The sequence below is a fragment of the Cryptotermes secundus genome, unplaced genomic scaffold (assembly GCF_002891405.2).
Source record: "Cryptotermes secundus unplaced genomic scaffold, Csec_1.0 scaffold746, whole genome shotgun sequence".
In the NCBI taxonomy this organism is placed as follows: domain Eukaryota; kingdom Metazoa; phylum Arthropoda; class Insecta; order Blattodea; family Kalotermitidae; genus Cryptotermes; species Cryptotermes secundus.
The window spans coordinates 596,865-622,441 of NW_019739224.1; the positions used below are offsets into that span (position 1 = coordinate 596,865).

Consider the following 25,577-nt stretch of genomic DNA (forward strand, 5'->3'; position numbering starts at 1 on the left):
TGTGGTCTCTTTCCTTCTGGCTTTCCCACCAATATCCTATATGCATTCTTCTTCTCCCCCATTTGTGCTACATTCCCTGCCCACCTCATCCTCCTTGATTTTTAATGTAGTAAAAAAAAAAGCTGAGAAGAATATTTGGTCCGAACCAATTTCAAATACAGAAGTTATTTCGTGTGTACACAAAATGTATACAAAAGTAAGCAGTTGTAGTCTACACAACAAAATGTTGTATTTAAAATAAAGTAGACACTGTCTTTATTGACGCATATGTTTCGACCCTTATACTGGGTCATCATCAGGCGTACAATGATATCAAACTCAGTTGTTGAATTGCATCAGATTCTTCAATAAGGATCCTTATTGAGCACTTGAGTGTTTTTAAATGCATAAATTGAGTCTTTCAGCTAAAATTTTAAATACGCAGATAATTTAAAAATTAGAGACTAAAGATTAAAACGCAAAAATTAAAATTGTACTAAAATGGTAATGAAGTACGTATATTGCAATAAATCTCTTTAAATCTTTGTGCTCGCTACGTGACGTGATATTCTGGTGGTAGAAGCGACTATACAAGTAGTGTGGGGCGCATGCGTATCGGTATCTTCTCACATAAGTTAGGTCGTGTGGTCTTGACCTTCCTATCGTCTTGTGGAGCTTATGCTCGTTATTCTGTATGTCACCCAACAGGTTGTTTGTTTGGAGTGATGTATATTAGATTTTCTTACGATGATATATGTACAGGTTGCTCCCTGTGTTGATGTCGCTATGTTGTAGCGCTTGTTTTCGAAATGAGCCAATGGAGGATCTCGGGGGAGGAAACGTATGACTGAAGCTGAAGGCCCTGAGGTCTCTACCGTCTCAGAACGAGCCAATTCTACACGGAATCCGCTCCCAGTCCTTTCAATAGGTAGGACGCAGAATCTGCGCCCTTCGAAATTTATAAGTTAACAATCATTTAATTATTCGGCCAACTGGGATACATTACTTATTAGTGACCAGGGGGAACTACGACAATTTATTTAGCCACTATGACTTACTTGAAGTAAATCACATTATTAAAGTGGATTCCTGTAAACGTAAGTGTAAATACGTGTGTTACGTAATAATATATCTCTCTGCTGTGCGCCTGCGTGATCATGGTGTGTGCCTGTGAAACCAGGTTCTTTCTGTCTTGCTGAGCGTGGCTCCTTAAGACCTAGAGATCACATCTCCGGCTCTACTGATCCCAGTCAGAGCCACGATCCTGCCAAACAGGTATCTACTGGTGCCCACCCATCCTTCTACATTCCCAACCTGTCACTACGACAACCGCGAGGAAGGTGCGGGGAAAGAGGCAAAGACGGCACCCCAGGTAGAGGAATCGTCGGCCTCATCATCCGAAGAAGGCCGTAGCTGCAGCGGCGGCGAAACAAACCCTGCAGCCGAGATCGACTATAGTGACCAGTCGTAGGTTATTGTGACCCGACAGTATCCTTCCGGTTCCGTGAAGCAGAGGAAGAGGAGTTCTTGATAAGTTGAGCTACTGTTAGCTTCTCCGAAACTATTCTGCTACTTGCGCGTTTTTTTATTGCTAGCGGGGTGGGACTAAGCCCTTGTACTGCGGCCACTTCTGGCCTATTGTACCAGCCCCAGATGATAGGTGAGGGTGATTGTGGAGCAATTGGTGGAATGAAGATTGGCAAGGGAAACCGAAGTACTCGGAGAAAACCTGCCCCAGCGCCACTTTGTCCACCACAAATCCAACTTGACCAGACGCCGGGATCGAACCCGGGCTGTCGCGGTGGGAAGCCAGCGACTAACCGCTTGAGCTATGGCGCGGCCATGCTACTTGCGAATAGTTACATCTAGAAATACATCAATTGGTAAAGCATTTTGTGACGTAAAACTTTAAACCTCTGTTTATAACGCATTAACTGAATTAAAAACATGTTAAGAAATGATCACATAGCGTAAAAATCCTGGCGTCTTCGGTCTATCCCTGTAAAATATAACCATCACTTTTGTTTAACCATCGTGTAAACCACAAGGCATATGGGGAAAAAGTGTTGAACGCGAAACGCCTGTTTAATTTTTCTGTTTGCTGGACACAATTTTGATCTAAGAAGTGTTTATGGAATTGTTACTTTCGAGAAGAAGGCAGAAAGGAACGTAGCACTTCACATAAGAGTATATATACATTATTGCTGCCCGATTTTAACACAAACTGAACTATATCTGCAAATTATAATGAAATTCTCCAGTACCAAATTTCATGGAAATATGTTGACCAGCATTGGAGCTGTTACATATGAACGGAAGGACTGACGAACAGACATGGCTTAGCAGAGAGGCACATTTTTGAAACTTCATTTCGAACATACCGAAATCTATCCTTTTTTTTTTGTTATTAGATTATATGCTTATGGACCTGATATAGCGATACTCTTACGGAGGAACCGAAAGCAAGCGAAATATTCCTTTTCTGTAACACTAAGAAGAGGAAAGTTTGTGTACAATTCTACAGTAATTGCAATGTACGGGAAAAAGACAGTGACGGTGCAAAAACGGAAATTAAACAAAGAAGCAAAGAAGGGGAAGAGTAATGACGTGAAAGTGCGAAGAAAAGAAGTGAAGTTGCCAAAGAAATGAGGGCAACATATGAAGAAAATATACAAAGTAAGATTTCAGGTTTTCACGGCGGTGACCATGAAGAATGCCGTCTCGTGGGATGTGGCAGTCTGCAGCCACCTGCTCACGTCGGCTCCTCGCTCAAGGATTTTTCTTTTTTCTTATACCATGAAGATGGAGGCGATACGTTCTTCCGAAACGTCGGCTTATACAGTATCCACACGGCGACACATCCCACGAGACGGCATTCTTCAAAATATACGAAGATCTTTACGAAAATATAATGGTGCAGAATGTGAACTTTGGAAAATGGAGTAAAATACGGAAGTTATTGGAATACTCACGAGATGTATTGCGAACTGGCTGGCACATGATACTTTGCGCCGGGATCGAAATCTGCTTCCGACCTTGACACAGGAGGCTTCACTCGCTGGATTGTCTCCCTGCCAACACACGCGCATGATCCACTTTAACAATTGAAACATCTGCTTCATAGCTGTGGTAGTTCACTTCAAGTTTTCTTTGGAGGACTCACTAGAACAACAAGAACTCATTTGAGACATGTGATGTCCCGCTACAGGTCGAACTGAAAACAGACGCATTAGCCAGGAGATGCACAGAAGCTGCTCGACGAACAACGCGTCGTTAGCCTTACGTAAACCTAAAAAGCTTGAACACCCATTCATAACAACATATCACTCAGTAAGACCGCCTCTGTGGTCTAGTGGTCAGAGTTCCTGGCTACAGATCTAGAGGTCCGGGTTCGATTCCCGGCGCTACCACATTGTCTGAGATGTAGTGGGTCTGGAATGGGGTCCACTCAGCCTCGTGAGGATGATTGAGCAGCCATTTCAAGGAAATAGCGACTCCGGTCTAGAAAACCGAAATTAACGGCCGTAGGGATCCGTTGCGCTGATCACGCCCCACCCTTTATACGCTAAAGTTGTCACTAACTTCGCCGACAAGCGGCGGTCGCTCGGTCGGTATAGTTCGCTTGCGGACTAAAGCCACGGAGTTTTTTTTTATGTAAGGTAGATAAATGTCTAGGTACGTAGTTCAATTGATATAACTACTAGGTTACGGGCTGAGCTGCCGTGGAACAGGGGTTTGATTTCCGCCATGAAAAGGAGATTTTGCTCTTCACAACGTCCAGACCTGCTCTGGGGCCGACTCGGCCTCCTATACAACGGGCATCGGGGGCTGATTCCTTGGGGAGTGGAGCGGCAGGGGCGTGAAGTTGACTTCTCACCTCCATTTAGTGCCGATATCAAGAATGATGGAGCTATACCTCCACTCCTCCACATATCTTCCTCGCGTGATGCTTAATTAATTAAGCACAGGAATAACTACGCACGTATATCTTTTACGTCGTTACCAAAGACGATGTTATAGCCCACTTTCCTATCTGAAAATAGGTAAAAAATTTCCCTGTGTTTGGCCCATCTAAAATTTTGGATTAACTGGCGGATATTAATGTCATTTTGTGTGTGTATGAACTTCATATCACTGCGGGTTATCATAGTTTCCTGATTTTAATTTAAGAATCAGAATCCAAAGGAGGTCATGTCAACATGTGAGATGGGAGCTACATTATGAACTCTTAATACAGAGTATAGAAATTTTGTCGTACGGAATGTAACGCCGTGTAGGCAGCTGAATATCAACTGGCGCCTTCGGCTAGGAACACACAGAGACAGCGGTCGTACGACATTTTTCCATACGACCGATGTCGCTGTGTGGGTTCCTAGCCTAAGCCACGTAAGAAATACTACACGGCTTTGCATCCTAGAAAACGGAACCCTTAACACGACATACAACACTGCAAGTTTGTGCCATAAAGATATTAGTGTACAGCCTTTGTTTACTTAATTTTCGGAATGCAGATTAATACACGTATAACAACCTGGAAACAGGAAGGGCATATCTGAACATTTCACAGTTTTATGATAATAAAGAATTAATTTATTAATTATTTAGTTAGGAATGTTAATTTTCCTTTATGCAGATACACTACAATCGGCGCTAGAAATATGACATTTTACATAATTCACATCAGGTTTTATGCAAAAATGAATGTGCTGAAAGGAAAAGGCCCACATCAAAACTCTTACAGACCTACTTGATCGTTTGGAGGGATACAAGTGTTCATTATTTGGAACAAAGTAGTCATTTAAAATGTGTTGCAAAGGAGACCAATGATCATAATAAACAATATACTTTGGTTTTAGCAAAACTATTTTCAAAATTGTTGGAAAACTAACTCTCAAACGGAAGTCTTCCAATTATAATACAGCTTCATTTATGTAAAATGTCCATGGACCATATTCCTGAATTCATAATTCGGAATTATAATCTAGAAAGTAAACATAGCTGTATTATGGCAAGATATAGGCTTATTCAGAAATGAAATTAATAGAAATAAGATTCAGCCAACTGTCACAATAAATCAGCCATACAAATTACAAATGTCTGAGAACAAAATGTTCGGGAAACTATTTGGATCCAAAGACATATGAAGTTAAGACAATTCAGGATGCTACATAGCAAGAAACTTCTTAATCCATACAGTTCATCTAATAACCTACTGTCAGAACATTGAAATATAAGGGGCTGTGATGGGCTGGCCTTATTGCTTGAAACAGCATGTCAAGAAGTAGCAGCCTCCATAGTCTAGAGGTAACGTTCCCACCTCATGACTCGTAGTACGCGGGTTCAAATACCCGGCGGATGTCGTCGAATTTTTAAGGGCGGAAAAATTCAAGGAACAAGTCCTCCGGGGGGACTTTAAGCCGTGGGTCCCGTGTCGTAGCTTTACGGCACGTAAAAGAACCTCATACTTCCAAAGGAGGTCACTGAGCAAAATTGCGGACGTTTGCCGCCCAACAGCAGTCACTAATACCTCCGGTAGATGGGGGAAGCATTATAGATACTTCTCAGCCAGTAGAGAGCCGGTCTCGCTGGCTGGGTGGGACTGATGGTAAGCACCAATGCGGGTAGGATATAGAGGCTGGTAGAAATCATAGAGGGAAGCACAATGGACCACTACAGGTCTAAGTGCATGGGGAACCCCACCCTCTCTAATAACTAAGTCAAGAAGTCCTTTCAAAATTCTAATTGTGAACCTGTTGATATGTTGAAAGGCCGAGAGAGATGTGAGAACCGTATCAAGATGGGGATAAATCTCTTTTGTGACGTGAAAGTGTAGTCTGGTAAATATGGCGTTTCGGAGGAACGTGTTCCTCCATCTTCGGAGTAGAAGTAATCCTCATAGAATATCAAACCTCAGCATGCAGCTTGATCTTCGTGAGGATGGAGAGTGGACGAATCTGGTTCCGGATTGTGTCCATCGGTGGACTTCGGCGTTAGCAGATGCTGAACCTTCAGGTTCTGCTTCCAGAGAAACAGTTACCGTGGTATTCTCTTTCCCTCTCATCAGAGGCCTTCTCCTGACCTCCAGTGTTTTTTCTTACCCCTCGAATGGCGAAGCTACTTGTATGATGGTCAGTCAATCGCAGACATCATGAACTACTAAGAAACTGATAATTACTCATGGGGCGATATGACAAAGCAACATTCCTGTTTCTCGAATAGAAACTTGCAGCCGACAGAGCTGTACCATAATGGATTTGTCACTTGTAATTAGATTACGTTTCTGCTGTCCTTGAACATGGCAGAACAGTTTGACTGAGCCTGTTCTCACCTCAGTTCCCACCAGTGAGTGTTCCACTGTGACTCGTTAACTTTTCCGCTGAAAACATCCCATCGCCACATGTCGATCAGGAGACCGAACGGAAGAAAGGCAACCTGTGCAAGAGAAGAGAATAATATACAGCGTGTTCCGTTCAAACCTCCCACATTTTAATTAATCTTTGCGAACAAATTGTGGTAAATTATGGATTATAATTAACACTATATTAAAGAAAAACTCAAAGAATTTTATTTCAGTTTTCTTCTGTGAAGCTATAGTATCTGGCCGCGTATACATTGGCATGTTAGAACAGTTCCTGTACCCTCAGGTAGCCGATCTGCAGCCTAGCATAATCTTCCAACAAGATGGAGCCCCCCACATTGGGGTCTGGATGTTCGGAGGTAAATCAGTGCCACCTTCCAAGATCGCTGGATTGGACGTGGCGGACCAATTCTGTGGCCACCACGTTCACCGGACCTCACTCCGCTCACTTTGTTCCTCTGGGGTTACGTGAAGAACCGTGTGTTCGTGACTCCAGTGAATGACCTCCCAGATTTACGCGCTCGCATCCGTGAAACGATTGCTACTGTACCAATGGACATGTTGGAAAGAACGTGGCAAGAAATTGAATACAGATTGGATATTGTTCGTGCTACCAGTGGTGCTCATGTAGAGGTTTATTGGTGTGTCAATTACAAGTTTTTGAGTTCTTGTATTTCCTGTTGCTTCATTTTACTACCATTCATACTTTCTGTTCTAATATCTGATAAAATGTGGGAAGTTTGAATGGAAGACCTAAGAACAACACTGCAGCCAATAGAGACACAGGATATGAGTGAAGTACTGTATTCCTCGGATTACTGAGTTTTGGACTTTGTGTATCGCCCGGTATTCCAAAGAACAATAAAGAACAGAGGATTTCTGAAACTGGATCTGTCTCCGTCCTCAAATGAAGGGATATGTTCTGTAGTAAGTAAGTAAGTAAAGCTATCCTCGAACCAGGCCGTGAAGGCTCATAGGGTTGTGAGACGTCGAGGCTCCCACATTTTCTAAACAATCGGCTCACAGATGGCGGCGAGGTTGTCAGCCTTACGCGCCGGCCGCCCTTTACCCCCCAGGAACATTCCGGGTGCTCATATGCAAGTGTAATATTAGCCGAAGTTGTACATAGAGGGCAAGAAGTACAGCAGAAAGTCAGAAGTACACAGTGCAACAGAATGCTGCAGTCCATATATGGGCTGTGTTGTTGTTCAACTCATCGCTGAATAATTTCTTGGGTTTAGGTGATCATATTGAGATTATTATTTTGTGAGCACGTAATGATAAGATTATTAACACGTAACAGACGAATTTAAGAGCAATCATCCAATCATCCAGGAAGAAATGCGGACGTATGAATACATAGAGCAGTTGTTTAGGGAAAGACAGTGGTTCCGTGCCAGACAGACCGTATTCGATTCGCCCTTGCAGAAATCCCTGAAATTTTCACAGCCAAATTGTACTAAGAAACCAATTGCTTTTAGTTTCTGAGGATAGGTATTTTTCTTTATTGCTAGTGGGGTGGAACTAAGTCCCTTGTACTGCGGCCATTTCTGGCCTATTGTACCAGCCCCAGATGATAGGTGAAGGTGATTTTGGAGCAATTGGTGCAATGAAGAGTGGCAGGGGAAACCAAAGTACATGGAGAAAACCTGCCACAGTGTCACTTTGTCCACCAGAAAACCCATTTGACCAGACCCGGGATCGAACCCGGGCCGCCGCGATGGGAAACCAGCGACTAACCGCTTGAGATATGGCGCGGGCCTGAGGATACTTAAATTCGCAGGTTAAGACTAAGTATAAATATAATATTGTAGTTCTTCTCCAATACTTGTTGGCCCTTTCGCAACAAAAATTTGTAAAATGAAGTCATGTAGAGCCTGTATCTGTTTGTCTGAATTTAACCAGTCAAGAACTGCTGAATTATTTTTTATTACATTTTGTATTAGGGAGTTTTACTAAAAGTTATGTACGCAGTCCAACTTTGGTTAAAATTGGACAAAAAAACTGGACAGTTTACACGATGACTTATGTGCGCTTTTTCAATAATTTCGAGCGTAATTCATTATATGTTTCTATCGGAACTAAAACGTTTCGAAGGAAAGGGTTTGTGAAAAGAAATAAATTAACTACTTATGTCCAGTACATTTTCCTGTGCAATCATTGAATTAATTAAATAACAAAGAGCGAAGAAGTTTATATTAGGCAATAAACATAAATGTACAGAACACACGCACACCTCAATTCATGTACATTTAATTAAAATATAAATAATCCTGTTGCCAAAGTCTTTATTTTATTAAAATGTAAAACTCGCGTTCATTTTGCCCGCTTCTTGCAGAGTTTGAAATGAAGAAATGAAAGAAATGAAGATGTCTGTCATGGAGAACCGCGAATGGTTGATCATGAAACTTTATATTTGGTGGCACTGTTAAAATTTATTTACATATTTCTAATTTCTTCTAAAAACGGACACTCTTGGTAGATACTTTACATGATCATGTAGGCGTATTTCTGTGCACAACTCTGGCATAATTCGCTGAATATTTACTTACTTACTTACTTACTCATGGAGCTGAGCCCTTCTGGAGGAGCCGCCAATTCTGCAGCTACTCAAGAATTTTCCAGAATTTTATGGAACCCGAAGGTTCATTACCATGTTCACAAGAGCCCTCCACTGGTCCCTATCCTGAGCCAGATCAATTCAATCCATACCATCCCGTCCTATCTATCTAAGATCCATTTTAATATTGTCCACCCACCTACGCCTTGGTCTTACCAGTGGTCTCTTTCCTTCTGGCTTTCCCACCAATATCCTATACGCATTCCTCGTCTCTTCCATTCGTGCTACATGAACTGCCCACCTCATCCTCCTTGACTTGATCATTCTAATTATACTTGGAGAAAAGTACAAGTTATGAAGCTCCTCATTATGCAGTTTTCTCAAACCTTCTGTCACTTCATCTCTCTTCGGTCCAAATATTCTCAACACCCTGTTCTCAAACACCCTCAGTCGATGTTCTTCCCTTTATGTCAGAGTCGAGTTTCACTCCCATACAGAACCACAGGCAAAATTATAGTTTGTATATTCTAATTTTATGTTTTTGGACAGCAGACGAGGAGACAAAAGAATATTTATCGGAATAAAATTATTTCGAACGAAAGTTTTGGAAGAAAGTAACACATAACTCTTTATGATTAGTTCAGTTTTGCATTAAATCTTAAGGTTTTTAGAGATAGTTAAACAGAAGGTAGCAAACGAGCCAGAATTGTTACACTGTGGGTACACTTTCTAACTTTCTAATATTACAGAGACAGGTCTGATTGCAGTCATAATGCTTTCAGTATGTTTCTGTCTTCCTTCTGTGGATGGGAATGTTACACGTTAACGATGGAGAATTTGGTGGAATGAAGATTGGCAGGGGAAACCGAAGTACTCGGAGAAAACCCGTCCCAGCACCACTTTGTCCACCACAAATCACACTTGACCAGACACGGGATCGAACCCGGGCCGCCGCGGTAGGAAGCCAGCGACTAACCGCTTGAGCTATGGCGCGGGCAAGTTTTTAATTTCCTATACGAAAAAGAATTGTTTTCATAAACTTCATGACAGTCACTATTTTTCACCCCATCGTATGTTGCTACTAACGTTATAACACATAAAATTGTGATATTTATCTGCACTGCATTGTAGATATAAATTGGAAGTACATCTTTCTGCCGTAATACTCGTACCTTCTGTAGCGCTATCTGCATTAGTGCATTGATGTTGTCTTCCTTCGTATCGGCGTAGTCCTGAAGAAGTCCAACTTTCTGCAAGTGCTGGGGCGTAGACACAGAGAGGGCAATAGTATCACCTACAGCCTCATGGAAACCTACAGTATCGAACATAACCTTTTTTTACCGAAAATGACGTCATTACAATAAGACAACGTTTCATATATTTCTAGGTGTTTGCACGTTCCCACATTGCATCATGGGATATTCAAACTTCACATTTCTTAAAGAACTTTCATACTTAAGAGTTCATCAATGTATTCATTATCATATAAGTTTAGGAAAACAGAAATTCATTGTTACAAACTTACAGACGCGAATAAATTGTACTCATTCATACTTATAAAAAAATAGATCGTGGAGCTCTAATTCGTGTCACGGGTAAGTGCAGAGAAGTTAAAACAGCTGAAAGCGTTTCAATTCCTTATGTTTTTCCACGTCTAAAATGGTGGCTCTTGATAACGTGATTCTTAACTGATATAGGTCCTGTTATAGACCCAGAAGATTTCAATAATGTTGTGCGGCTTTTGTTTCTAGGCGATGACATCGTGCAGATGAAATGAACAATATGCCACTCCGTTACAAATCAGACGTACAGTTTGCACATACACGCATGCAAGCATTGTCACGAGACTTTGCATACCTGGGTTAGCTCCGGCCCGCAGAGCATATGGCTGGTCCTTGTATTGGATATAGTATTGGATGTGGCCCATTTCATGATGGATTGTCACGAAGTCCTCCATGTTCACTTTGGTGCACATCTTGATCCTGTTTGAATCATATATTCAGTTTATTCGTAGATGGATTATATTGGTAAAATTACTGTAAACTCTTAAATACTGAACTTCTTCTAAACATTATATAAAAATTCAGTCCATACCTCACAGGAAACACATTACCGTATTTACGCATGTATAGGCCGCGTGCGTGTATAGGCCGCAGCACAATTTTCAGACAGAAATTATAGAAAAAATAATTTTCTTGGAATATTATTTCAGGAGTATTACACCCTGTATTACTAATTATGAATATAATTTTTTTTAAATGAAGTGTGATTTCGAATATTTCGAATATAAGCCGCACCCCAGTTTTCCTCTTGAATTTTTGGCAAAAAATGTGCGGCCTATACATGCGCAAATACGGTAATTCTCCGCTACAAGAATCAATCAATTATTGCTGGTTACGATGCAATCTTTATTTGTTACGAGAATCTGAGGAAACAAACAAGTACACTCTGTGGGTATGTTAAAACACGTGGTAAATATAGAGCCATTGGACTGTAAAGAGTTAAATTTAGATTGCGAATATTGCAAACCTATATCCATATTTTAATGTGTACATTATTTTCCATTTTCATTTGCATGATCTAGCTGCGGAATTAGCCGGAGATAAAGCTCTTAATACCCACATTTATACATCGTAATATACGAGTGTAATCTGTCTAGAAAACCGAGATTAACGGCCTTGTGGATCCGTTTCGCTGACCACGTGACACCCTCTATCCGCAAAAGTTGGCATTAACTTCACCGAAAAGCGACGGTCGCTCGGTCGGTATAATTCGCTTGCGGACTACAAGCCACGGAGTTTGTTTTTTTGTTAATAATCTGTGCCCGATGCTTTTCAGAATTCAATATAAATAGAAATTTTGACTTACATGTCACCTTCATGAAGAAATTCTGGCTTTGAAAAATGGGGAAACCATGATTTACTGATGGCACTTCCAATTTCATCATACTTGTACATTGTTATATTGTCGTTTATATGAACTCGGATTTATCTTCCCGGCTTTCTAAATGTCTGTTAAGTATAGTTAATTAATTCAACTGTAATTTTATGGGCAATGTAACTGACTAACTAACCTCATGGAGCTGAGCCCTTCTTGAGAAGCCACCAGTTGTGCAGTTACTCAAGAACTGCCCAGCATTTTAAGGAACCCGAAGGTTCATTACCGCGTTCACAAGAGCACTCCATTGTCCCTATCCTGAGTGTAAGTGACTGCGCAATAGAAGGAACTTGGACTACTTCCATCTTCATTCCCTTAGCTCTCATTATGAGAGATGTTTTTCATTTTCCATGATAGTGTCAGCAGTTGGAAACGAAAGTGGAAGGTTTAGGTACTAGTCATATGCTAAACATTAGATCATGAGTACAATCAACAATCACTAGACTCGATTTCGGGAGATGCTTGGTTTAAATCTCGGCCGAGACTTTATCCTGACCGACGCGTTTCATGGAATTTCACAGTCCTGCCGGTAATGCTGGGATAGTACCCCGACTACTCCAAGATGGCTTCATTTCAAATACTTTTAAATTAATTATTCATCTATAATCCTACCATTCGAAGCTATACATAAGAGATAATGCCGGCATCGTAAAGTAAAACAGAAAACAAACTCCGTGGGTTTTACTCCGCAAGCGAACTATACCGACCGAGCGACCGCCGCCATCGTAAAGTAAACCAAACAAAAATTTACGGCAAGAGGTAACGTTCCTTTTCCATGATAGTGAGATCGATTTATATCGAACACCGTCGGAGTGCAGGTTATAACCAAAAGATGGCAGTACATGCATCTAACTATACCTCAGGCAATATCGAACGTACTCATTGGCGTACGCTTGTTATTCTGCTAACCTGAAGTCATGCCTGTCACAGAAGTCCCAGGCTGAGGCGTGGCAGACTACCACGCGTCCATCCTCAGGTTTCTCTATCATGGCCACGCTTTCGTCGTACGACATACTGTTCTCTGGCAGCCCTAGCGACTTGTAGAATTCGTCCGATGCTTGGAACATCCGGAGAGGATTATAACCCTGTCACGAGTACACAGAACAAAACCAATTCTGTATTGTTAGTATATTATTGTGTTTTAAGGGACGCGTTGTATGATGTCGAAGTAGCGTGAGCACATAACATTAAACTGATTGAAAATAAATAAATATGAATTCAAGATGATCTAAGGTCAGAGATACAGAAATTTATATGTAAGGAATCGTGAATAGCAAAAGAAAGCATGAGTTACATCATTATCCTACCAAAACTAAAGATTTTAAATAATAATACAAATTATTGTGAAGTCCGCAGTACCAGATATAATCGGCTCTCCCCTAGTCTTTCTTCTTTGTAACCATCAACAAGTCCATTAGACTTGAGGTTCCTGTCTTCGGCGATATAACGCCGTGTATCCGATATAAGTCAACCGACGTTCGTAGGAATACGAGCCTCCGTCTTCAGCGTCTAAGAATAAGTCAAGCAAGAAAGTAACATGAAGCAGCTAGCAAACGGAACTCTGCATGTCTTATTCTTCAATCCTGAAGCTGCAGATATGTTACTCCGAAACGTCGGTTCTACACGGCGCCACATCCAGAAGACTGTTTTTTTTAACAGAATGGAAATGGCGCTCGAAAGAGCTCGGAAGCTCACCTGATCATTGAGATTTTTGGTGACGTCAACTCCAGTAGCATTAGGGTATGGCTTGACGATGTCATAAATGTTCTCCCAGCTTTGAGCCCACATGTTTCCTGCAAAAGCAACGATTTGTCAGTTCCACAGCTGGTGAGTTTTTCATGTAGACATTTAAGTAGTTCTGTTATCGGATTCCATAATCATGAATTATGCAGAATTCGACTCAATAGCCCATTATAGGCGTAGTTTAGTTCTACAGTTTTATTTGTGCATCTAATATCTATTCAGTCTAGTCCCTGTTTGCGTTTGCTCTATATAAGGAGGCCCTGTAATTTTTATAGTCTGCAGTTTAGCTAATAATTAACATTTGAAACACATCATTTTCACTTTACACTACATAGCCTTGTGGTACTCAGTAAAGATCATACAAACTTCATCTGTACCGCTTCCATTGAATTGTCTGTTTCCTTGAGTACGCCGGTCTCTCTCTCACATTAAAACATTTCTTTTGTTATGATGTGAGGTGTTTTTATTTTTCATTCTGATGAAATTTATTTTCATTCGTATGGAAGCGGGTTCGAATACCTCTACTGTAGCCTTGCGAGTAGTAGAAGGCGACGAAAAGGGAGCCCAGTGCCTCGAAGTATAACTGGGCCACACTGCCACTCCTAAAACAAAACTCCGTGGCCTGTAGCCCGCAAGCCAACTATATCGACCGAGCGACCGCCGCTTGTCGGCGAAGTTAATGCTAACTTTTGCGGATAGAGGGTGTCGCGTGGTCAGCGCAACGGATTCCCACGGCCGTTAATTTCTGTTTTCTAGACCGGAGCCGCCATTTCCTTGAAATATCTCCTCAGTTATCTTCACGAGGCTGAGTGAAACCTGTTCCACACACACTACTTCTCTGAAAATCTTGTAACGCCAGGAATCTAACCCGGGATCTTTGGATCTGTAGCCAGGAACTCTGACCACTAGACCAGAGTGGCGGTCCCTGTCACTGGGAGACATAAATACAGAGACTAAGGTACTCCAGATCAGGAGTTGGGCGCAAGGCTGATGACCTTGCTATGCAAAAATTTATTGTTGCGAAATCCAAAGAAGTGAAAACTGGATGAGCTAATTCAAGACAAATCTGACAGAATCTCCTAAGGAAGTCCTTTGCTCAAAAAGGGATGTTTTGCCAATGATGATGATTATGATGAATATTTGTTTGCACATTTTCACGAACCCAGGATGTGCGCCGGGATAAGATCGTCGTCACCCAGCTTGTCCTCGTACAACGTCCTCAGCCTCCTCCTCACATACGTATGCAGTTCCAAATACAATGGCTCCACCTGTTTCCACAGCTCCTGCATGTCTTCCACGAACGCCTCTGTCTCAAACTCGTTCCTCCACATCTCCCCGTTGTCACTGAAGCCTGCAACACAAACAGTCCACATTCTGAAACTGAGGGCACCTTTATTATTATTATTATTATTATTATTATTATTATTATTTTATTGTAACTAACAGTGTGGTGGCAGAACAAGAAGATTTGACACAGGCAGTAGCAAAGCCCACCGTGGCACATAATCGTCTTATTGCATCCACTTTCCATTTTCACGAACATTCTTCCTAACACCCATCTTAATGTTATCCTCTCGTCTTCCTCGCAGGCTACAAAGTGTGAACTTTGCAAANCGCTGACCACGCGACACCTTTATCCGCTAAAGTTGTCACTAACTTCGCCGACAAGTGGCAGTAGCACGGTCGGTATAGTTCGCTTGCGGACTAAAACCACGGAGTTTCTTTTTATAATTAAGAACGAACTTCGTCAATAATATCTAACCTCAGTCTCTTAAAAAGTTCAGAAGTACATTTATGTACTGAGGTATTAAACTTTGACAGAATAATAGTACAGTATGAACCAATGATGCTTCTTTACAGAGAATTTAATTACTATTTTTAAGCAAGGGTAATCATTGTGATACTGCACAAACATACAAATACCACCACTGTCTTCTCCTGCTCATGTTCATAACTGCTTACTACCTTACATGATGTTGGAAGAACAAGTCTTAGGCCGTACACCGGCATGCGTCAGGACATGTAACAGTCAAGACACGAATGAGATTATGAAAACCACCGCACACCGGTCTGAGTCATGTTGCTGACGTCAGCTTTATGCTGACCAATCACGAATGAAACAAGACTGCGTCTTTTGGCTCATGTCTTGATGCTTGTCTTGACGCAGTTGGTGTGCGGCCGCCCTTAATTTTTATACAGACATGGGTAAAGTGACCTTAGTTCCCCATTAGGAATGGATTTGGCTCATGATCACGAAATTTATCGAATTCCTAACAAAATTTAATTGCGATTGGTCCAAGAAATTATTTTTACCGTAAATATTTGTGATCTCTCTGTAAATCTTAGGAGACATTAGCATACCATTATATAGTATATAGAATATATATTATACACACACGCACATACAAATATATATGCTTACCTAGAAAACTGCAGATCTTACTAATAAATATTTCATTCGCAAAAATCTTCTGCATTTCACGGCAGGAACATGAATATTCATGTGGCAGACAGACCACCTACGTACCGAACACACTGATGTAGCTGTAATGCTCTACATTCTTATTCGGGAGGAGCTCTGTTCAAATCTCGGACAGGATATTGGCTATCCTGATTGAGGTTAGTGACAATTATCCCCAATCCCTATATGCAGACAGCGAGATGTACCTCTTCTTGGCAATGACCGCGCTCCTCCAAACGCTTTCCACTTTATTGTTCACTAGTTATCCTATATACACACCGTTCTTCTGTGCTGCCAGGTTGCTCAGCTCCACGTACGTCTTGTAGTCCTCCCTCATCTTGGCTCCAGACACATCTCGCCATGCCTTCCAGACGTATGTTAGTTCATCGTAATCTTGGGATGTGGAGATAACTGCTTCCATGCCTGTAACATAGCCGACTTATTGGCTTCGTGAAGTACAGTTTTAGTTTTCATCTTATTCGAACGTACAAGTACCCTCTCGTGCTTATTTGTTAGACTGCACCATGAACCAGTAATAATACGTAATTACCCGAGGCCCCACCTGTCACCGGACCTCGGCATAGTAGAGAACCTATCATAAAGCACGACTATGTTATAAGTATTTCAAAATCAATATACATTATAGGGGCACGCAGTAGCGTAGTTTGTAGAGGCACTTCGCTACAAGCTGGAAGGTCTCGGGATCGAATCCCGACGAGGTGGATTTTTTCAAGTTACCTAATCCTTCCAGCAGCACTATGGTCCCGGGGTCGACTCAGCCTCTAACAGAATTGAGTACCAGGACTATTCCTGGGGGTAAAGGGCGGCCGTCGCGTAAGGCTGACAACCTCNTGAATCCCGACGAGGTGGATTTTTTTCAAGTTACCTAATCCTTCCAGCCGCACTATGGCCCCGGGTTCGACTCAGCTTCTAACAGAATTGAGTACCAGGAATATTCCTGGGGGTAAAGGGCGGCCGTCGCGTAAGGCTGACATCCTCACTGCCATCTGTGAGCCGATTGTCTAGATAATGTGGGAACCTCAACATCTCACAACCCTACGGGCCTCCACGGCCTGTTCTTTACGTTTTACGTTTACCTTTATACATGAGAAATAATAAAATTTCTACTACCATTTCAGTTGCATTTCATAGTTGGATTATGACATTGAGAGACTTCAGATAAAACAATCTTCACTTCCGTAGAAGAAATAGCGTGAACCTCCTGTTTATTCCTACGTCGTGAAATACACTTCCCTATTTATAAGCTGAAAGTAACACAGGTAAAGTTGCCTCTGTACTTAAATATTTAAGTACTATGGTATGAAGACATGTGAGGGAGTGGAGTTATATTCCAGCATTCTTGATCTGAGCACTAGCTTCACGCCTAGCGCCCTTTACCCCCGGAGAAAGAACCTCCAGTACCAATTGTGTAGGAGGATCGGTGGGCCCCAGCGCCGTTCTGAACGCTCTTGAGTATAGGAAAGTTCCTCGCTCAGCCTGAGAATTGAACCCCGGCCATCTTAGGCTGGGGCCACAAAAGCGCACAAAATGCGTCTGTTGTAACGAACGTCGTGACGTCCGTTGTAGAAATAAACAAGAGAAGCGAATGCTACGCTTTCTTCTGGCTCCATTGCAGACAAAAATCTACGCACCGCATTCTGCAACTGTGTGGTGTCCTCAGCAACGTCCGTCATAAAGTACCTTCGTTGCAACGGACATACTTCGTGCGCTCGTGTGGCCCCAGCCTTACTCGTAGCCCGTCGCTATACCGACTCCTTCTCTAGTTATGAGTTAGAATATAATATTTCCTCGTGATTTAATCCAAGGAAATTTTACCACATTATTCTCTTCAATGACTATGCAATTCACCTGGATCCAATGACAGGCCTTCAGTGGCGAGATCACATTCCTGTTTGTTGTATGGACAGATCTTGGCAGAGCTGTATATTGTAGTCATGGCGGTTTCGCGCCCATTCAGCTGCAAACAAAAAAGTTGTCAGTCAACATGTATTTACATGCCAGCTGAGTAACGGGTCGGTGTCCCACTCCTTACCACAGCTTACATAACATACGTTGCAGGATTGCTTAGTTTTCGTTTTAGTACTAATAAGAAGCTGTGAGGAGAACACGGGACATGTACGTACTTTGCTGAAAGTTTATCGCTGTATGTCGTGATACCAGCGGCAGTTGAGCTTTAATAGCCATGAAAATTAATGATCCATTTGCATGCATACATTCCACTTGTACAAATTCCAATTACTGTGAATTTATCACACATTAATCTAAGCGGTTCGACTCGTTAAAATCTTTGTAACTCTGACTGTATGTAAAAATATTCATATATGATTTGTATGTACGTATGTTTCTGTACGGTCTGTCTCCATATGAAAATCTATGTGGCCTGGGTGTATCGTAAAATAAGTCACAATCCGTACCAACTTTCATATCCCTGGCTTAGATGGTTAACGCCATGCGACGCAGAGAAAAAAGCGTTTCAGAGAACTTTTACCACAAAAGATTTCCGGAATGTATTAGCGCTAGGGTTGCACCTACCTCGGAAATCCCCGCTGTCTCCATGCTGATATTTGTGCCGGCGTGAAATTGAAAGTTAATTTAATAACGGTATATGTGTTGAAGGCTGAGGTTAATGGTTCCAGCAAGTGTGTCTGTATGTGTGTGTTTACACAGACGGTAGTACGGTGTTTACAATGTACAGAAACAGGTAGTGGAGTGCTTCGTGCGTTGTTTCGTATGAAGCCGAATATATGTTCATCATAAAAGAAAACGGGACCGGTTGCTGGTGGGCAGACCTGCATCCCTCCCCATATGACATTAATGGCTCCTCCAAGAAATTGAATCCATATTTCAGGACACGCATATGGCTTTCGGGAAACAAAATCCATATTTCAGAAAGTTTTCACTCTGGATCTTTTCTAAGTTCTTCCAAGATAAGAGTGTGGATGAGTTAAAAATTATAAAGTCAGTAAATTAGTATATTATGATGGCTCGTGGACGTGTTAAAGTTTCTATGACGTTAGGTGTTATCTGTAACGTATCAACGGATTAAAGTCTAAAGGTAAAGATAAAGGTGTCAAATAATAATCCTTGAAGCCGCATTATGGTCCTGGGTTTGCCTCAGCCTCTAACAGAAATGAATACCAGTAATCTTCCTGGGGGGTAAAGGAGGGCCGGCGCGAGCCGATTGTCTAAAGAAGATGTGGGAGCCTCGACGTCTCACAATCCTATGGGCCCTCGCGGCCTGTTACACGGATAGCTTTTATGAAAAAACGGATATGAGCTCGACAGCTCAGGTGACCAACCGCCTGAGCTCTGGGACAGCCAGTTCGAATATTGTTCTAGACCCGTATATTTAATTATCAATAGTTTAAGCATAATATTTCTTTCAAGAAGACTTAGGATTTCAGTCTGAGAAGTATGTAAGTTAAGTGTTAATGCAGTGGCGACTCACCTCGCTGAGCTCAGCGTCGTCTAGCGCCGAAACACCCAGTACAGACAGAGTTCTGAGTTGACGCTTTACCGTTTCATTCTGGAAGTTTTCCCAGGAGACGTTACTGAAGTGTAGCTGCCATTGTTCCTTCTCAAATTTTGCAAATTCCAGGGTCTGTGCTGTCTGCAACAATGTAAATTTGCACCTGAGAGCTATGAACACACTGTTATACAAAACGTAGTGGATCTTGAGAAAATGCGACTACTGACGTCATAGATCACTCTTTTTCTATTCATGGGGCGGGGTAGGGTGAGTCAGTCCAATTTGTACGTCGTCACTAGTGGTCCATCGTTCCAACCCCGAATGATGGATGTATGAAGCATTCAGTTTAAAAAGAATTGTTAGGGGAAACCGAAGTACTCGGAGAAAACCTGTCCCAGCGTTATTTTGTCCACCAAAACTCCCACATGACCTGACCTGGGATTGAATTTTGGCCGTCTCTGTGGGAAGCCAACTACCTCACGGCCTCACACAAATCGCTTACTAGAGAATGTTACCGTTATCACAATTCTTTAGAATAGACTGTAATTCTTGTGGGCTGCTTATCGATGTTATCACTATCTTCGCTGTGATATAATAATATCACTCAAAAGTGATTTTAATCGAACTATTGCGTGAAGGAGTTGATGATAATTACGAAAACTCCTTAGTTACAATGGCGAGTCTAACCGAACAAGCCAGGATATTGTCAGTTTGGAAAACTAAGGAGACAGGAATGCAAAAGTCATCTGACAAGGAAGGTACGGCCTAGTTTTTCCATTAAAGGAGAGATTTAGTGACCCAGTAATTAAAATACTAAGATGACAGAAATGCAGCAAGCTGTCCCTGAAACAAACTTCGGAATTGAGGAACTGCAGTTTTGACAAGGGACAATACCAGTAAGCCAAGTCTAGTGTTATGCCCACACTCCAGGATGTGACAAAGCCCTGCTTTCATTTCGAGTGTTTAACGTTTCATTTAGGGATTAAGAATTTTGGAGATCGAGGTTTAAACTTTGTAAAAGCCAGAGTGTCCGTTTGTTTTCCAGCGAAGCTGCAGATTTCTTATTAGCGGACAAATTGAAGGACAAATACCTGTTCATAAATTCTCAACTTCTCCTTCCGAGGCGTGGGTGGAATGTAGCTGCGATATGCCAAGGGGTTGTTTGCTGGCTTCTGGAACCGGCAGGCGACAAGTCCAAGGAAATTAACTTATCCCTCCCTTTGAACCACGATTCGGATTATTTATTCTGTGGAACATCAATCCCAGGTTCGGGATCTTATATGTGAAAGTGAGCAAAGTGTGATTACAAATTTATAATACAGTATCCGATGGTACCGAATTAAATTTGCAGTTTTGTTACAAATCTACAACATTCCTCTAGACAAACCAGTTCTGTATTTTTCATCAAACGCTAATAGAAGTTCAGCTAATCAAGAAATTCCCCTCCTTTTATGCAATAGGTGTCTTCGAAACCTTGTTCACCATATATCGACGCTGGAACGTATCCCGAGCCATATGAATCAATTCCACATCGTCAAACCCTGTTCCCTTAAGATCCATTTTAATATTGTCGTCTCATCTATGTCTAAGTCTACCAAGTGATATATGTCTTTCGTGTTTTCCAGATAAAATTATATATTCGTTTCTCATCTGGTCTGTGCGTCTTCCATCCCTCTCATCTGGTCTCTGCATTTTCCATCCCTCTCATCTGGTCTGTGCGTTTTTCATCCCTCTCATCTGGTCTGTGCGTTTTTCATCCCTCATCTGGTTGTGCGTTTTTCATCCCTCTCATTTGGTCTGTGCGTTTTTCATCCCTCTCATCTGGTTGTGCGTTTTTCATCCCTCTCATCTGGTTGTGCGTTTTTCATCCCTCTCCTCTGGTCTGTGCGTTTTTCATCCCTCTCATCTGATCTGTGCGTTTTTCATCCCTCTCATCTGGTCTGTGCGTTTTTCATCCCTCTCATCTGATCTGCGATTTTCATCCATCCTGCTTGGTGTGATTATCCTAGTAACCTCTGAGAGCAGTGTACATTACGAAGCTCCTAGTTGTGCAGCCTTCTAGAACCTCATATTAGGTCTACTACCCCTTTCGTAGGTCAAGATATTTTTCTCAGTGTCATGTTATGCAGCCATAACTACATGCACGATCCAAGTAGACTCTCGTGTACGGAAGATTTAGAGCAACTCTGTTATCTACTCAAGGGAGTACATAGTGTAAACTGGGCGAGATTCTACATCTGGTACGCCACAAAACCTGAGATCTTAACAAATTACACACTACATGTCTGTTGCGTGCACGTTTCATGAAGAGAAAACACGTAGAACGTGCTTGCAGACTTTCCTCCTCTCTTGTATCTTCTCGTAAATAGAACGGTGTTACGTTAGCACGTCATAAATACAGCGGGTGACCTCGTAGGCGTATGCGGTCTTATGCTCAGAATTCTGCGGAATCAGTTTCCAGACCTGATACAGAAAAAAACATTTTTATTGAAAGCAGTGATCTACAGGTAACGCTTTGAACACGTATTCGGGAAGTGTTCAGTTGGGATCTCGACGGAGACACCGGATATTCGTGGGTTTTCGTCAGCATCTCCAGGAAAATGCCTGGATAGTATTTCGAGTAGTTCACAGTCGCTTCCTTCCTAATTCTTTCCCAATTCATCATTAATCTTGCATCCCAACATTGACGCTGTACAATCTCGACTCTGAAAATGTAGCTAAATAACAAAAGAAAGAAAAAAGAAAAAGAAGAATGCCGTCTTCTTGGATGTGGCGCTGTGTAGATCTTGTGTGAACGACGTTTCGGAGGAACGTATCGCCTCCATCTTCAGGGTAGAAAAATCCGCAGCCAGAAGTCAACGTGAGCAGGTGACTGCAGTCTCCTAATATATATACTTAATATAGCATGTCATGTGAAATAAATTAACACATTATATGAAGCATTTAGTAAATGCATTTTGTGAAGTATTTTCTTAGAATCTGCCATTTTTTAAGAAGCTAAATATCTTAACACACATACTGAGGAATGAAAGGGAATTTTCTTGGCAACACCGAACCAACTGTCGAGTAGTACGCGGCCCAATTGCAGCGAGGTTGACAGCCCTGTTTTAATGTATAAAATGACCACCATGTGGCTCCAAGGCTAGAAATAATGGAAACCGTGTGTTATGTCACATTTTTTCGCTTTTTAGAACTAGAATTTAAGAAAACAAAATTCATTAATTATTATTTGTTGCAGTCACGAACTTCCGTGTGTCAGTTAAGATGTTAAAGTGCATTGTCACTGTTTATATAACAGAGAAGTGTCACAGAAGAATTCTGTGAAAGTATTTATTTTATGAATTCAAATAAGAGAATATTAATAACATTGTCATAACAGCGGGCAGTTACATGGCTTTCGCAGGCCTGCGTTTGATTTAAGAGAAAGCGGAGCAAAGTTCGAGTGACTCCTCTAATAATTAATGGAAACACATTCAATTATAAACACAGTCCACACCTTCTCAGCCGTATGAATTTGTTGTATTTGAATTGCACATGCATAGAATGCACGATACGGTATGACGATATACCTTGCACCGGAAGCCGCAGAACGTCTGTGAAATACATCAGATGGTCAATGTACCGGAAGTAACTGACAATTATAGACATTGTCAGTTGCCCCTCTCTGAGTTCCTGAAAGACTTACGTTAAACTACACAGCCTTGGGTGTCGCTGGCTCTGTTCAGAATATAACAGACGTCCCTACAAGAATTCTCGATGTATGAACTTAGACGGATCCTATGAAAGGATGAAATATTATCCCTTTTTCTAGTAATTCATTCTGCCTTCCATTCTTCAATACATGAATGTTGTCTGTGTCATCAGTACTTGGTGCAGGATCCACATGAAAAGTGCTGCATTTCTGTGGCAAAAGCTTTGTAAGAAAACGCCAGGAATATTTTAAAGAAATAGGATGTGAGGATGTGGGCAGGATTATGCTGGCTGAAGACAGTAACCCAGTGCCTTGCTTACTTATGGAGCTGAGCCCTTCTTGAGGAGCCGCCAAATCTGCAGCTACTCAAGAATTTCCCAGCATTTTATGGACACCGAAGGTTCATTACCGTGTTCACAAGAGCCCTCCACTGGTCCCTATCCTGAGCCAGATGAATCCAATCCATACCATCACATCATATTTCTCTAAGATCTATTTTAATGTTGTCCACCCACCTATGCCTTGGTCTTCCCAGTGGTCTCTTTCCTTCTGGCTTTTCCACCAATATCCTATATGCATTCTTCTTCTCCATTATTCGTGCTACATACGCTACCTACCTCGTCCTCCTTGACCTGATCATTCTAATTATACTTGGAAAAAAGTACAAGTCGTGAAGCTCCTCATTATGCAGTTTTCTCCAACCTCCTGTCACTTCATCTCTCCTCAACACCTTGTTCTCAAACACCCTCAGTCTATGTTTCTCCCTTAATGTCAGAGACCAAGTTTCACACCCATACAGAACCACATTTTGTATGTTCTAATTTTTACGATTTTAGACAGCAGACGAGACGACAAAAGGTTCTGGACTGAATGGGAGCAGGCATTACCCGAGTTCAGTCGCCTCTTACCTTCCTCCTCAGTAGTAACCGAGTGCCGGGTTCTGTGAATGCGGTAGTAAATTCGGATTCTACATAAGACGGTAAGTTTCTTGACCAGCTGCAAGACTGCTGAGTTTTGAAGTAGACCTCTTAGTTTACTCTGTTCCGCGCACATACACTTCCGTGTTAAAGATAACGCTTGTTCCTTTAAGTTCTGCAACAAATTTCTCTTAATGTCATTCAATTGAATTGTTCTTGTACTTTTGCGACACAAGTGCTAGCAGTATTGGGATTCAAGTAAGTCAGCTTCCTCTCCGATGTCGAGTTTATTGGGTTCGTCGAAGAAGGAAATTCAATATATCTAGAAACAGAACTGTAGCAAAAGCGTCTGCGTCCAACATGGACTGCCCGTGTTGCATAGCGAGTGACGCTTCTCTGTGTAGGCCCATCCGAAATCTCATTCCCTCCCAATTTGTTACAATTTACCGGTCACATTTACTTACAGAATTCCTCTAAACTGATGTCTGAACTCTATAGGAGCATAAGACTGCCTCTGTGGTCTAGTGGTCAGAGTTCCTGGCTACAGATCCAGAGGTCCCGGGTTCGATTCCCGGCGCCACCAGATTTTCTGAGTAGTGGGTCTGGAACGGGGCCCACTCAGCCTCGTGAGGATAGTTGAGGAGCTATTTCAAGAAAATAGCAGTTCCGGTCTAGAAAACCGAGATTAACGGCCGTGGGGATCCGTTGCGCTGACCACGTGACACCCCATATCCGCAAAGTTGGCACTAACTTCGCCGACACTCGGCGGTCGCTTGGTCAGTATAGTCCGATTGCGGACTAAAGGCCACTGAGGTTTTTTTGTATAGGAGCGTATAAAATGAGATTATGTACTCCAGTGAGGTGGGGCACGAGGTAGCGTAGTTTGTTGAGGCACTATGCTACAAGCCGGAAGATCACGAGCTCGATTCCCGATTAGGTCATCGGATTTTTCAATTGACCTAATCCTTCAACCGCACTCTAACCCTGTGTTCGATTCATCCTCTAACAAAAACGAGTACCAGTAATGTTCCTGTGGTGGTGGGGGGGGGGGGAAATGGCGGCTGGGGCGTAGAGCTGGCAACCTTACCGCCATCTATGAGCCGATTGTGTACAGAAAATGTGGGAGCCTCGGCGTCTCACGACCCTGTGGGCCTTCACGGTCTGTTACAGGGATAGCATTATCCTTTTACTCCAGCGAGGTACAGATTGCATTCTGCAATGGAGTACACGTTTTGCAGATACGCCCTTTTTCGATTTTATCCACGTCTTTGTCCTTTATATTCATTCATTTCAGAGGCAATAAATGGTTGCAAATTCAATCTACGGGGTCCGAAGTTAATTTTTCTGACGCTTTATTAAATAATAATCACATCGAAGGCTGTTACTTAAGCCTCGTGCTGAATCCCTATCAATTTCATGTGAAATTTCGTGATAAATGAAA

The 25,577-nt window shown here is 42.0% G+C and overlaps 2 protein-coding genes across 2 annotated transcripts in view; one reads left to right on the forward strand and one right to left on the reverse strand.

Annotated features, from left to right (window-relative positions):
* Positions 1–25,577, forward strand: part of LOC111871770 — a 203,881-nt gene that overhangs the window by 121,855 nt on the left and 56,449 nt on the right. The gene's annotated exons all lie outside the window — the stretch shown is intronic.
* The window catches only part of LOC111871771 (angiotensin-converting enzyme), a 45,334-nt gene that overhangs the window by 2,928 nt on the left and 16,829 nt on the right, over positions 1–25,577 (reverse strand). The window contains exons 2-11 of the mRNA XM_023865089.2: positions 19,508–19,669; positions 17,908–18,016; positions 16,318–16,461; positions 14,740–14,928; positions 13,530–13,627; positions 12,744–12,919; positions 10,755–10,879; positions 10,070–10,209; positions 6,308–6,411; positions 2,952–3,050 (exon numbers count right to left, since the gene is read on the reverse strand). Of these exons, the coding sequence (XP_023720857.1) occupies positions 2,952–3,050; positions 6,308–6,411; positions 10,070–10,209; positions 10,755–10,879; positions 12,744–12,919; positions 13,530–13,627; positions 14,740–14,928; positions 16,318–16,461; positions 17,908–18,016; positions 19,508–19,669 (1,346 nt within the window). The remainder of the gene's footprint in view (positions 1–2,951; positions 3,051–6,307; positions 6,412–10,069; positions 10,210–10,754; positions 10,880–12,743; positions 12,920–13,529; positions 13,628–14,739; positions 14,929–16,317; positions 16,462–17,907; positions 18,017–19,507; positions 19,670–25,577) is intronic.